At 35.5% G+C, this 12,226-nt stretch overlaps 1 protein-coding gene across 3 annotated transcripts in view; it reads right to left on the bottom strand.

Moving 5' to 3' along the window:
* The window catches only part of LOC138321037 (scavenger receptor cysteine-rich domain-containing protein DMBT1-like), a 95,833-nt gene that overhangs the window by 64,618 nt on the left and 18,989 nt on the right, over nt 1-12,226 (bottom strand). For all 3 annotated transcript variants that reach the window (XM_069264429.1, XM_069264430.1, XM_069264431.1), the window contains exons 2-9: nt 11,779-11,926; nt 9,681-9,877; nt 7,410-7,554; nt 5,767-5,966; nt 4,613-4,751; nt 4,085-4,293; nt 2,744-2,891; nt 2,096-2,262 (exon numbers count right to left, since the gene is read on the bottom strand). In XM_069264429.1, the coding sequence (XP_069120530.1) occupies nt 2,096-2,262; nt 2,744-2,891; nt 4,085-4,293; nt 4,613-4,751; nt 5,767-5,966; nt 7,410-7,554; nt 9,681-9,877; nt 11,779-11,926 (1,353 nt within the window). The remainder of the gene's footprint in view (nt 1-2,095; nt 2,263-2,743; nt 2,892-4,084; nt 4,294-4,612; nt 4,752-5,766; nt 5,967-7,409; nt 7,555-9,680; nt 9,878-11,778; nt 11,927-12,226) is intronic.

Here is a 12,226-nt window from a genome sequence, read left to right as displayed (position 1 = left end):
TAATCACGCACTAGCAACTCGCCCTATATTCATAGACGACAACGCGAGGCCGCATCGCGCACGCGCTGTAATCGACTTCCTGAACAACAACGCTATTGCCACTCTTTCATGGCCCGCGAAGAGCCCCGATCTCAACACTATAGAGCATTTATGGGATCAGTTGGGGCGTCAAGTTAGGGCTAAGGATCCCCCAGTAGAAACACTCTAAGAATTAGCGGCAGCACTGCACGAACAGTGGCGAAGAATCCCGATGATCCGGAAACGACGCCTGGTACACAGCATGAGGAGACGTGTCGCGGAAACGCTGAACGTGAACGGAGGATACACCAGATATTAAAGGACACTGGATGGACATAAACTAATGATGTCAGTTAACATTTCTGACACACTTTTGGATGTAGAGAACTTCCCGTTTGCGTATGGCGACATTACTTTTCCAGTTCCCGTTTTTTGCTGTTTTGTCGTACTTTTTTCTAATACCGGAATAATATGCTAAATTAACATTATGCTAATTAAATTTAATGAAATTAAAATAATTATGTATCTATTGATTTATTTTAAAAGAAAAATATTACGAAAACCATGTCGTTCTCGTTTCCTTCAACTTTTAGTTTTACCTACACGTGAAAAATAAGGTGGTGCTTAATTATCGACGGCGGTGTATATATTGAGTTGTTGTTTTTGTACATCTGTACTAGGTTCATAATAATTGACAAAATGGAAATAATACACTTTCGCCACTTATGAAGAAGGTTCACTCAAGGTAAGCGATTAGTATCGCTGAGATAATATTGTTATGATGCATACCTCTAAGAAGTTATTTTATTTTTGAAAATTATTTTGTTCTTCATATACATCTATTTCTGGAAATAGGGATTTATACTTTCGGAGAGAATAGAAGAAAATCATATGACCATGTGTGCTTGGTTTTGAGCTATTGCTTTTCAGATATGCCTATTTGACAAAAGAGATGGGGTTTTATGGGAATTTTGTCTTTTGGTCATAAACACGATATAGAGCGACATCTTAATAGATTGTTATTATCCTCTTTCAAAAAATTTTGTAGCTATATTATATTTAGAAAGACAGTCTTCTTTCCCTCCCTTTAATTCTAAAATGCTGGTTTTAAAGTTAAACTTATTTTACATATCAAAGGAGAAAAGGTTGTTCTATCTAAATCAGGTGAGATAATGTGGGATCCAAGTCCTCTTCCTTAAATCCTTTTAAATATTGTAATGCCTGTTATTCATGCTGGTAAAAATGCAACTTTAAACAAAACAAAAGGATTAAATTCTAGCGGTTTGATATTTTCGTGATCTGTTTTCAGCATATAATCATATGATAATATATCATAACTATTTTATGGTTAGTTTTTCGCGATATTTAAGGTTATCAATTAAGATGGCTAATATTTGTAGACAGATTTGGGAATGTCACTATTTAAAGATACACATTTTTTGACTGAGGTCAACATGACATTTGTTGACTGATGTCAATATGTGTTATATTGAACTAAAGCACTAAATTTTGTCTACCAATATTAAATGATTTATAATTCACTTAACCGAAAATACAGGGTTTATTATACCTTCGACATTTCAGTTACATACAAAAAACTCATCCAATATTCATGAAATATGTATGATAGAATTTTTTTCTTTTTTTGAATAACACAAAAAACGAATACAGTACATTGTTAACTATAAATGATATTCTGTTTTAAATTAAACAAAACTCTATTTCAAATTAAACAGAACGAAGATTCATTTGTTAAAAAAAAACAATTTTGTCTAGATTCGTCTGTTTCAATCTCCGCAGACGACCAGATGACCAGATACGGACACCGGCGGAAGTTGCCGAGTAGTGTCGATTAGTCATGATTGTGACGTACTCAATCAACATTTCGATGTTACCCTATCGATTTGGCCCGTTTTCGCTATAACCGAGTATATGGAATACAGCGTAAATGTATAACAAAATATATAAGATGAGATTTAGACAACAAAATTCAGCGTAATTCCATGTGTGACTTAATTCAAAGAACTTAACAACCGATAATTGTTTAATGGAGAGTAAGTTGTGTGGCCTAACGAACCTGAGCATATAACCCCAGCATCCTCGCTATGGCTACAGTCCTCCACACCCCAGCCTCTGTGTTGACATAAGCTGATATCTCTTTCCGTCCCAGTACAGTTTACGTTATCCAACCATATCTGTCCGGTCCCTGATCCAAAATAGGCTTCACGTTTGCCTACGCCCGATCTGAAAACAAAGGTGAATATTATTTGTTTTGTAATATACATGTACAGTAGACTTGTGCGCTGGCTGGAAGCCTGCAACACTGATTAAATAGGATTGAGATTGGATAGAATCTTGTGTCTTGATTCATAATTCAAATTCACGTAATTAAATTACCTGCTTCCGTGAGCGAATGTCATACTACCTTTTTAGGCAACCAACATGCTTAACAAGTATAATGATCAAAATGGATTAAACTTTAATTAAAACTTAAGCATCGTCAGATAAAGTTTAGGTATAAATGCAATGATTACTCGTTCTTCTAACAACCAAAATCCCCGGGGTTTATTATATTATCCTTCAATGCCTAGAGATATAGTAAACAACATTTTCTATTTCACACCAAAGTACAGACCAAATATAAATGTTCCTTAACCTATTTTAAATTCTTTTAATCAATGGAAAATGAAATAAGATATATTTGTGACGAGAGGAAAACACTTACGAATATCCCAGCATCCTGCAAATGACTGTAGCGTCACTGTTGTCCCAATAATCATCACAAATGGTACCCCACTCATTTTCACGGTACACTTCCACGCGACCTTCACCGTCATTGCTTCCTCCAATCAAACGTACCCTCGTGACGTCACCTAAAGCAAAACAGCAAATTTTATAAAACATAAAAGTACAATGTTTAGAACAATGCCAAAAATAAATCAATAATATCTCCAGTACAAAAACGGGCAATGCAAATTGTCTGGAACAAATAAAAAGTACACCGCCTTGAATCAAATACAATATCATTAGCTAAGAATAAATCATATCAGGAGTGTATACTTCCGAAAAAAATAAAGCTTCGAGACATATATGTACTTATTTACACAGTTCCGTCTTTGCATATCAAAGAGTTATCTGTCCTTATGAGTAAGTATCGATGTGAAACAATGTGTTTGCGAGTGTCACTTAATATTCTTTCAGACAAAATAAAGTAAATTTTGTTTACAAAAAATTGTCACAATTGATTCCTTCCCCAAAGGTATTTAACTCTGCAAAGATGGAATATAAGTATAATGTTTTAGATACATATAATTCAATTTTGCTAGTAACGAGCATTTTCATTGGCTTAAAAATTACTTTATCAGCCCATAAAGGCAAAAAATGGCGTCGCCGTTTGTAACGTCGTTTCTATCTGACTGAGATATCGGCGTAATGATATCATAGACAAAAGGGTCCTAAAATTCATTTTGAATAATGAAGATACTTTCTTTACTAAATTGAATTTTAATTGCAAAATCATTATCATTAATTTGAATAGATTATTAATGTTATTGAGACATAACAAACACACACAAAAATTGATTATATGATCTTATCATAAACCGCTTCGCAGTTCTTAAGAGTACACACAGATTTTTGTGTTATATCTTCATAACATAAAACACCTATGCAGGTTAGTCCTAACATAATCATCAGAGTAAAAAATCATGATAGCAATTGAAGGTTATGTTTACTAGTTTTCAAGAGTACATCCAATTTCATATTTTTTCAAATGACATGAATGAGCTGTTTCTAAACGTTTGCCATGGAGACATTAATCAACGTGTCCCCTAACTCTGAAAGGGAATAATTCACGTACCACGTGATACCCGATAATATTTGTGCGGGACTGTTGTTTTTCTTGTTGATGGAATGACGTTAAAAGGTAATCTCCCGCGCACACGTCATTTTAGCGGGAAGATTAGGAAGAGTTCCATTACCGCTGGTGATAAAAGTACCGCCCAATGCTCTCAGATATCACGGTATACATGAATTAGTCCCAATAGAATCCATTTGATATATATACCTCCTGGTGTTGTGGTCGGGGGTTCCATTGTTGAATAAGGAGGTTCACAAATAACCCCAGCGTCTTCACTGTGTCCACAGTTCTCAACTCCCCAGCCTGGGAATGAACATCTGTCCAGTCTCGATTCTGTTCCAATACATTCTACGTCATCCATCCATGTTGGTTCCTGGCCCTGCCCGTGTTGTGCTTCTCGTGTGTACGTTCCACCACTAACACCATCGACATTTTTCAAATTTTATCTATTCATTATTTTATTATCCTTATTTGCTAGCTTTACAAACCGCACACTTTTTTCTTTTATGGTATATAAGTAAATAAGTAGTAAAAATTGATGTGTGGAATAATCCGCATGCCATTAAATGTACATTGTGCGCAAACTTTTGGGTTTTTGCTTCGTAAATAATGTCTAACTCCGAATATAAAAATACTAACAACTTGGCTGATACGTCATTTTTACTTACTAATTATTTTAAAAACTCGTAACACGAACCACGATCATTTGATATTATAAGTACAAAGTATACATACAGATATCCTAACTGTCGGCAGACGACTCTGGCATCATTGTTGTCCCAGCCATCATCACATACTGTGCCCCATCTACCGTCATGGTATATTTCAACCCGGCCCTCAAACGGGGAGTTACCGTCTGCTAGTCGGAGTGATCCTGTCACAAACGAAATAAAGCATGATATAAAGTGTGGGGGAAAATAAAGAAATAAAACGAAATTCCAGGGAATATAATTCCATTGATGTTTCCGAGTTAAATGTGAATTGAATATTTAATTAAAAACGAATGACATACTGTACATTGAAATCATCGATAATGAGAATAATACTAATAACGGTTTAAATAGCATCTCATCTAAATTTTGTCAATTAATTAACACAATGAAAACAAGTGCTATTTGCAATGGGTGACCAATTCGGTGTCCTTTAAAATATAATTTTTCTCTTGAAATCGAATTAAGAAGCTAATATGTTCAATATTTACACATCACGCAACACCGATTATCATGTAGGAGATGTGGTGCCTTTGTTGCGGAAACTTATCCTCAAAATGATAAGATATTATATTATTTTGTAATATATTTAAATTGTAAAACTTAATCCTATATTTTTTTCAAAATTCAAACGATTTTCAACTAATAAAAAATGTATAGAAGGTATTAAAAACAAACTGATATTTTTAACTTGATTAATGTAACAGTTGCCATAACTGTGCAAATTGTTGAACTGTTATTTCGTTTGTAATTTATTGAAACTCTTCTGTTGGGACATTATTCAAAGTCATAGATAAAACTTTACTAACATTAAATAATGTATGCGTTATCAACAGTTCTTGTCTCTAATATTATATATCTACGAATTTACTAATACGGTAAAACTCTGAAATGAAGATGTATGTCATTGCTTGACTACTTTTTAACACTATGTAATCATTTACTGTATATTAAATATAACCACTATGACGTTTAGCAGCAATACAGCCGAAATTCATTTTGAGATTTTATCACACATTGTAAAATTAAACAATATGCAATGCAACTCTACTACTTCTTAAAAGTTTTGTTCTATTAAAGCTATCATATTATAAATCCTTCTTGATTGAACAGTATCAACATTACGACACATATTACAAAATATTATTCATAACACAGCTTAGAGAAAAAAAATCTTACCTTCCATACCGGCTGGTGTGGTCTCGACACTGATACATTCTACACCGACGTCCTCCCCGTGAGAACAATCCTCCGTGCCCCATCCAGCGAAATTACATTGATCCAGACGGGATTCCTCCCCGCTACAATTGACATCGTCCATCCAGGTAGGATCACTACCCTGTCCGTAAAACGCTTCTGGCCGCGCTCTAGCTGCACCGCTTGATAAATCAAATTATCGGATAAATGAAAATTGTAAAAAGGAAAATGATAAATGATAATTATAAATGATAAATGAAAAACATATACATGGATGTGACCAATAGAATATGCTGTCTTCAATACTTTTTACAGTAGTATTAAATCTACCTCTGTTATTTAGAATCAGACTAATTCACCTTGGTATTGGTAATTAAATCAGACGTTTTTATTGGCGTAATCAATCTATGTTGATAGAACTGTTAAGCTGCAGCCACATAAATGATCTCCGTAAATAAGTAAATGTTAAATTTGAGGGCATGAAACCACGTCCCGGATCATAATATTAGTGAAGGTGTACTAGTGTTTTCTCATTATGCATATACATGTATATCAATGAATCTTTGACAATAACAGAAATACATACCATTTATTTTACCCATATGTGACTTACCTGTAACCTAACCATTTATTTTACCCACATGTGACTTACATGTAACCTTTCTGTCTATACTTTCTACATGTGACTTACCTGTAACCTACCTGTCTATACTACCTACATGTGACTTACCTGTAACCTACCTGTCTATACTACTCACATGTGACTTACCTGTAACCTACCTGTCTTTACAACCTACATGTGACTTACCTGTAACCTACCTGTCTATACTAACTACATGTGACTTACCTGTAACCTACCTGTCTATACTAACTACATGTGACTTACCTGTAACCTACCTGTCTTTACTACCTACATGTGACTTACCTGTAACCTACCTGTCTATACTACCTACATGTGACTTATCTGTAACCTACCTGTCTTTACTACCTACATTTGACTTACCTGTAACCTACCTGTCTATACTACCTACATGTGACTTACCTGTAACCTACCTGTCTTTACTACCTACATGTGACTTACCTGTAACCTACCTGTCTTTACTACCTACATGTGACTTACCTGTAACCTACCTGTCTATACTAACTACATGTGACTTACCTGTAACCTACCTGTCTATACTACCTACATGTGACTTACCTGTAACCTACCTGTCTATACTACCTACATGTGACTTACCTGTAACCTACCTGTCTTTACTACCTACATGTGACTTACCTGTAACCTACCTGTCTATACTACCTACATGTGACTTATCTGTAACCTACCTGTCTTTACTACCTATATTTGACTTACCTGTAACCTACCTGTCTATACTACCTACATGTGACTTACCTGTAACCTACCTGTCTTTACTACCTACATGTGACTTACCTGTAACCTACCTGTCTTTACTACCTACATGTGACTTACCTGTAACCTACCTGTCTATACTACCTACATATGACTTACCTGTAACCTACCTGTCTGCACTAACTACATGTGACTTACCAAATCTAACTGTCAATACAACCTACATGTGACTTACCTTTAACCTACCTTTCTATACTAACTTAATGTGACTTACCTGTAACCTAACTGTCTACACACAACACGAGCATCAGCAATGTCAAATCGGTCGTCACAAACAGTACCCCATTGACCATCATGGTATATCTCTACTCGGCCAGCCCAGCTATTGCCGTCTTTGGTATTGATCAATCGAACATCCCCTTCAAGTGCACATATCATAGCAATATTATACTACTGCATTATCATATATCATAGTATATTATATATTATAATATTAGCATTTGATAATATAGTATCATCATATAATATTATAGCAGTGATATATATTTTAATTAATTGTATTATTATACATTAAAGTATTATCATATATCATGATAATTTTTCAGTACATGTCATAGTGATATCATATATCATATTCTCTCGTACCTACAAGTGTAATATTGGCTGGTCTAGGGAAATACACTCGTGTCGCATGAGGCTGTATTGCATACCTACCCATGCAATAAAGCCTCATGACGTCACAGCGACAACAAAATAACTTTTTTCTACAAACTAGGCTGTATTTACTTAAAAGATACAAACAGCAGGAAACGGGTTGAAAATATCACACATTTTTCGAATTTGGAGAATTGACTTGCAGTCGCGGTTTTTTGTTTAAATTTGTTTCAAAATAGCGGAAAATCAGAGTAGTAAAATTGCAATAAAACGCTGAGGTATGAGATAAAAATACTCTTTCATACGTGGATATGAAGGATAGGGATATTCTACCCTCGGGATCGCAAAATATACAAACATTTTGTGACCCTCGGGTAGATTATCCCTATCTTTCATATTCACAAATAAAAGAGTCTTATATCATTATACCTCATGTTTATAACAGTGTCTGTGATAAGTTGAAACACATAACACAAATACGTCGTATTTCCCTCGGGGAAATAAAACATCGTATTTCCCTGGGGCGCGTGCCCCTGTAGTGACCGCCCATCTTTCACACAGAGTTATTTTACCTTCCGATTGTACAACAATGACAGACGATGAGTAAAACGCCACTTTTCACTCATCGCAAGTTTAAGGAATATTTAATCCAGAATAGCGAATCGCGAATTTTCGGTACTTCGGTATAATAAACAATTTATGTCCCATGTGGCAGTGTAATAAGAAGGTTCATTTACCCTCAGACGTATTATTTCTCTCGGGCAAGTCCTCGGGAAATATTACAACTTCGGGTTAATAATATAAGACTCTTTCATATGTAGGTATGAAGGTAGGGATAATCTACCCGAGGGTCACAAAATGTAGTAAAACCCGAGGCTTGCAGAGAGATTTGCAACATTTTGTGATCCTGAGGGTAGAATATCCCTATCCTTCATATCCACTTATGAAAGAGTATTTTCTTTCGTACCTCGACGTTTTATTGCGATTTTACTACTATAATATCCCGCCATTTTGAAATAAATTCGAAAAAATCCACGACTGGAAGTCAATTTTCCATACAAGAAAAATTACGTGATACTTTCAACACCAATTCCTTTGTTTGCATCTTTTATAGTAAAACCAGTCATATTTGCGAAAAAAAATTTTGTTGACGCCGTGACGTCACGAAGCTTTATCGCATGGGTAGCCATGCAATACAGCCTCAGGCGACATGAATGTATTGCCCTATACCAGCCAGTATTACACGTGTAGGTATGAAAGAAACCTCAATATTACACTGTCACCGGGGCCATAAATGCATAGTATTGGTTCAGTATATGTTTATATTATTATTGTACTGTATGGAGGGGTTAAATTTCGCTTTATTCGCGTTGTCACTGAAATCCTCAAAATGCAACACCAGAAAATAATTCAAAAATTCACTGACGCACGAATGAACAATAATTAAAAATATGCGAATTAAAGCGCTATACAGTATTGTTTATGTAGTATTATCATATACCTTAAATAGTATGCCATTGCACGTTTATAGTATTACGATATGATATCCTATTTGTATTATTTTACAATAAAATATCAAACAATAAAATCAACCATGCATAATTAGGACGATCAACATTTTTTGTTTGTTCTCCTTCTTTTTTTTTTCTTTAAAAAGAGTCATTAATGGGAAAATTAATAAATTGTTACACTATAACCAAAAAAAATGATGGCGATCAATGTTTAAATCACAATGATGAACATCAATAAATGGAAATCAAAATGATGAACATCAGTGAAATGGAAATCACAATGATGAACACGAGTCAACCGTAAATCAGATGATGAATATCAATAAAATGGAAATCAATAAACATAACCGTCTTTACGATAAGAAGTGTATAATAATTACCCTCCGCAGCACTTGGAGTTGTCGTTCCTGAGTCTGGTACGCATGTTAACCAGACGTCCTGTCCATGGTTACACTCGACCTCTCCCATATCGTGGTCACAGTCTAGTAGATCATTCTCTGTCCTAGCCTCAGAACATTCGAATGGACCCCAGACTGGCCCCGTACCCACTTGAACACCAAATGCATATTCACCATATCTGGAAAAAATAAGATAACAAATATAGCTCAAATCGGTCAGTTTTTTAAAAAGAGAATACCAAATATTAGGTAATAGGAGATAGGAAAACCTTATCTCAGTCATGCATGATATATAAATTTCAACCGTATCTTTATATATTTGACAATAGCATATATATGTAATTTCAATCGAATAAGAATTACAACCATTGACGATCATTCCGTCCACACCAAAACCCCAACTCATGATACGTTTTCATTGACTAACATTTCATGCGGTCAATGCTCGTTGCCTGTTTTGATAGGTCAAATTGAAACTTCATAACGTTTACTTGGTACTACGCACAGAAATAGTATTTTATATCGATGGAGTGAAACGTGGTTGAAAAGTAGCTCTTAAGTCCATATAAACATGGCAATCATATGGTATGCTACTTTGACAGATAAAAAACATATGTTTTAACTGTATATCTTAGGCCTACCTGTAATACATCTGTCTATATAACACTTTAGCCGCCACAGTTTGTATTGAAATTTTTCCAGCGCATGTGCGCAAGTATCTATCTTGCCTAGTGTCCATCACAGGGCCAAAAAGCTTCGTCAAGACTAAGCTGTTTCCCATACTCTGATCTACCTCACATTTACACCATTCTATCGCATACCATTGTTGACTCGTTCATACTGAAGTCGTTTCTTACTGATATATTTCACCACAATTATCCCCATGTGATTAAAGGGCATTTTCATACACATTGATCATCAACCTCACCAATGACCTATTTGATCATAGGGAATTATTGACTCGTTCATACTGAAGTCTTTGTCCTATATACTGATTGTCTTACCTATAGCCCATCTGTCTACATGCCACAATGACCTCGTTCATGCTGAAATCTTTGTCCTGTATACTGATGTATCTTACCTGTAGCCCATCTGTCTACATGCCACAATGACCTCGTTCATACTGAACTCTTTGTCACGTATACTGATGTATCTTACCTGTAGCCCATCTGTCTACATGTCAAAATGGCCTCGTTCTACTGAAATCTTTGTCCTGTATACTGATGTATCTTACCTGTAACCTATTTGTCTACACGCCACAATGACCAAATTCATACTAAAGTCTTTTTCCTGTATACTGAAGTATCTTACCTGTAGCTCATCTGTCTACATGCCACAATGACCTCATTCATACCGAAGTCTTTTTCCTGTATACTGATGTATCTTACCTGTAGCCCATCTGCCTACATGCCACAATGACCTCGTTCATACTGATGTCTTTATCACATATACTGAAATATCTTACCTGTAGCCCATCTGTCTACATGTCACAATGACCTCGTTCATACTGAAGTCTTTGTCCTGTATACTGAAGTATCTTACCTGTAGCCCATCTGCCTACATGCCACAATGACCTCGTTCATACTGATGTCTTTATCACATATACTGGAATATCTTACCTGTAGCCCATCTGTCTACATGCCACAATGACCTCGTTCATGCTGATGTTTTTGTCACGTATACTGATGTATCTTACCTGTAGCTCATCTGTCTACATGCTACAATGGCCTCGTTCATACTGAAGTCTTTGTCACATATACTGATGTATCTTACCTGTAGCCCATCTGTCTACATGCCACAATGGCCTTGTTCATGCTGACGTCTTTGTCCCGTATACTGATGTATCTAACCTGTAGCCCATCTGTCTACATGCCACAATGGCCTTGTTCATGCTGAAGTCTTTGTCCTGTATACTGATGTATCTTACCTGTAACCCATTTGTCTAAATGCCACAATGGCCTCGTTCTACTGAAGTCTTTGTCCTGTATACTGATGTATCTTACCTGTAGCCCATCTGTCTACATGCCACAATGACCTCGTTCATACTGAAGTCTTTGTCCTGTATACTGATGTATCTTACCTGTAACCCATCTGTCTACACGCCACAATGGCCTCGTTCATGCTGAAGTCTTTCCCACACACAGATCCCCATTCTCCATCGTAATACATCTCCAAAAGGCCTATCATCCTTGATACCCCGTCCACAAGACGTAGTGTTCCAGGCAAAGCTGGAAAAAACATGGTCCATTGGTGATAGTTTTTCAAAAAGATTATCATGTAATTAATTTTGTTAAAATGATGTTGAGGAAATTTTAGATGCTAATAGTCCCTTACAAATGAACTCATTCTACTATCAGTATAATAGGGTTTATATTCCATATGGATTTCAAAAAATGAAATAAAAACGATATCTAATTATCAAAATTTAAAAAATGTTCTTAATTTTGGAGAGTCATCAACCTTAAAGCTGATGAATCCTACCTGACTTGACATAAAGAAAATATGAATGAAGGTAAATTAAATGATAC

The sequence above is a fragment of the Argopecten irradians genome, chromosome 4 (genome assembly GCF_041381155.1).
Source record: "Argopecten irradians isolate NY chromosome 4, Ai_NY, whole genome shotgun sequence".
NCBI lineage: Eukaryota > Metazoa > Mollusca > Bivalvia > Pectinida > Pectinidae > Argopecten > Argopecten irradians.
The sequence above is the reverse complement of the archived record's forward strand: the minus strand, read 5'-3'. Positions and strand labels throughout refer to the sequence as shown.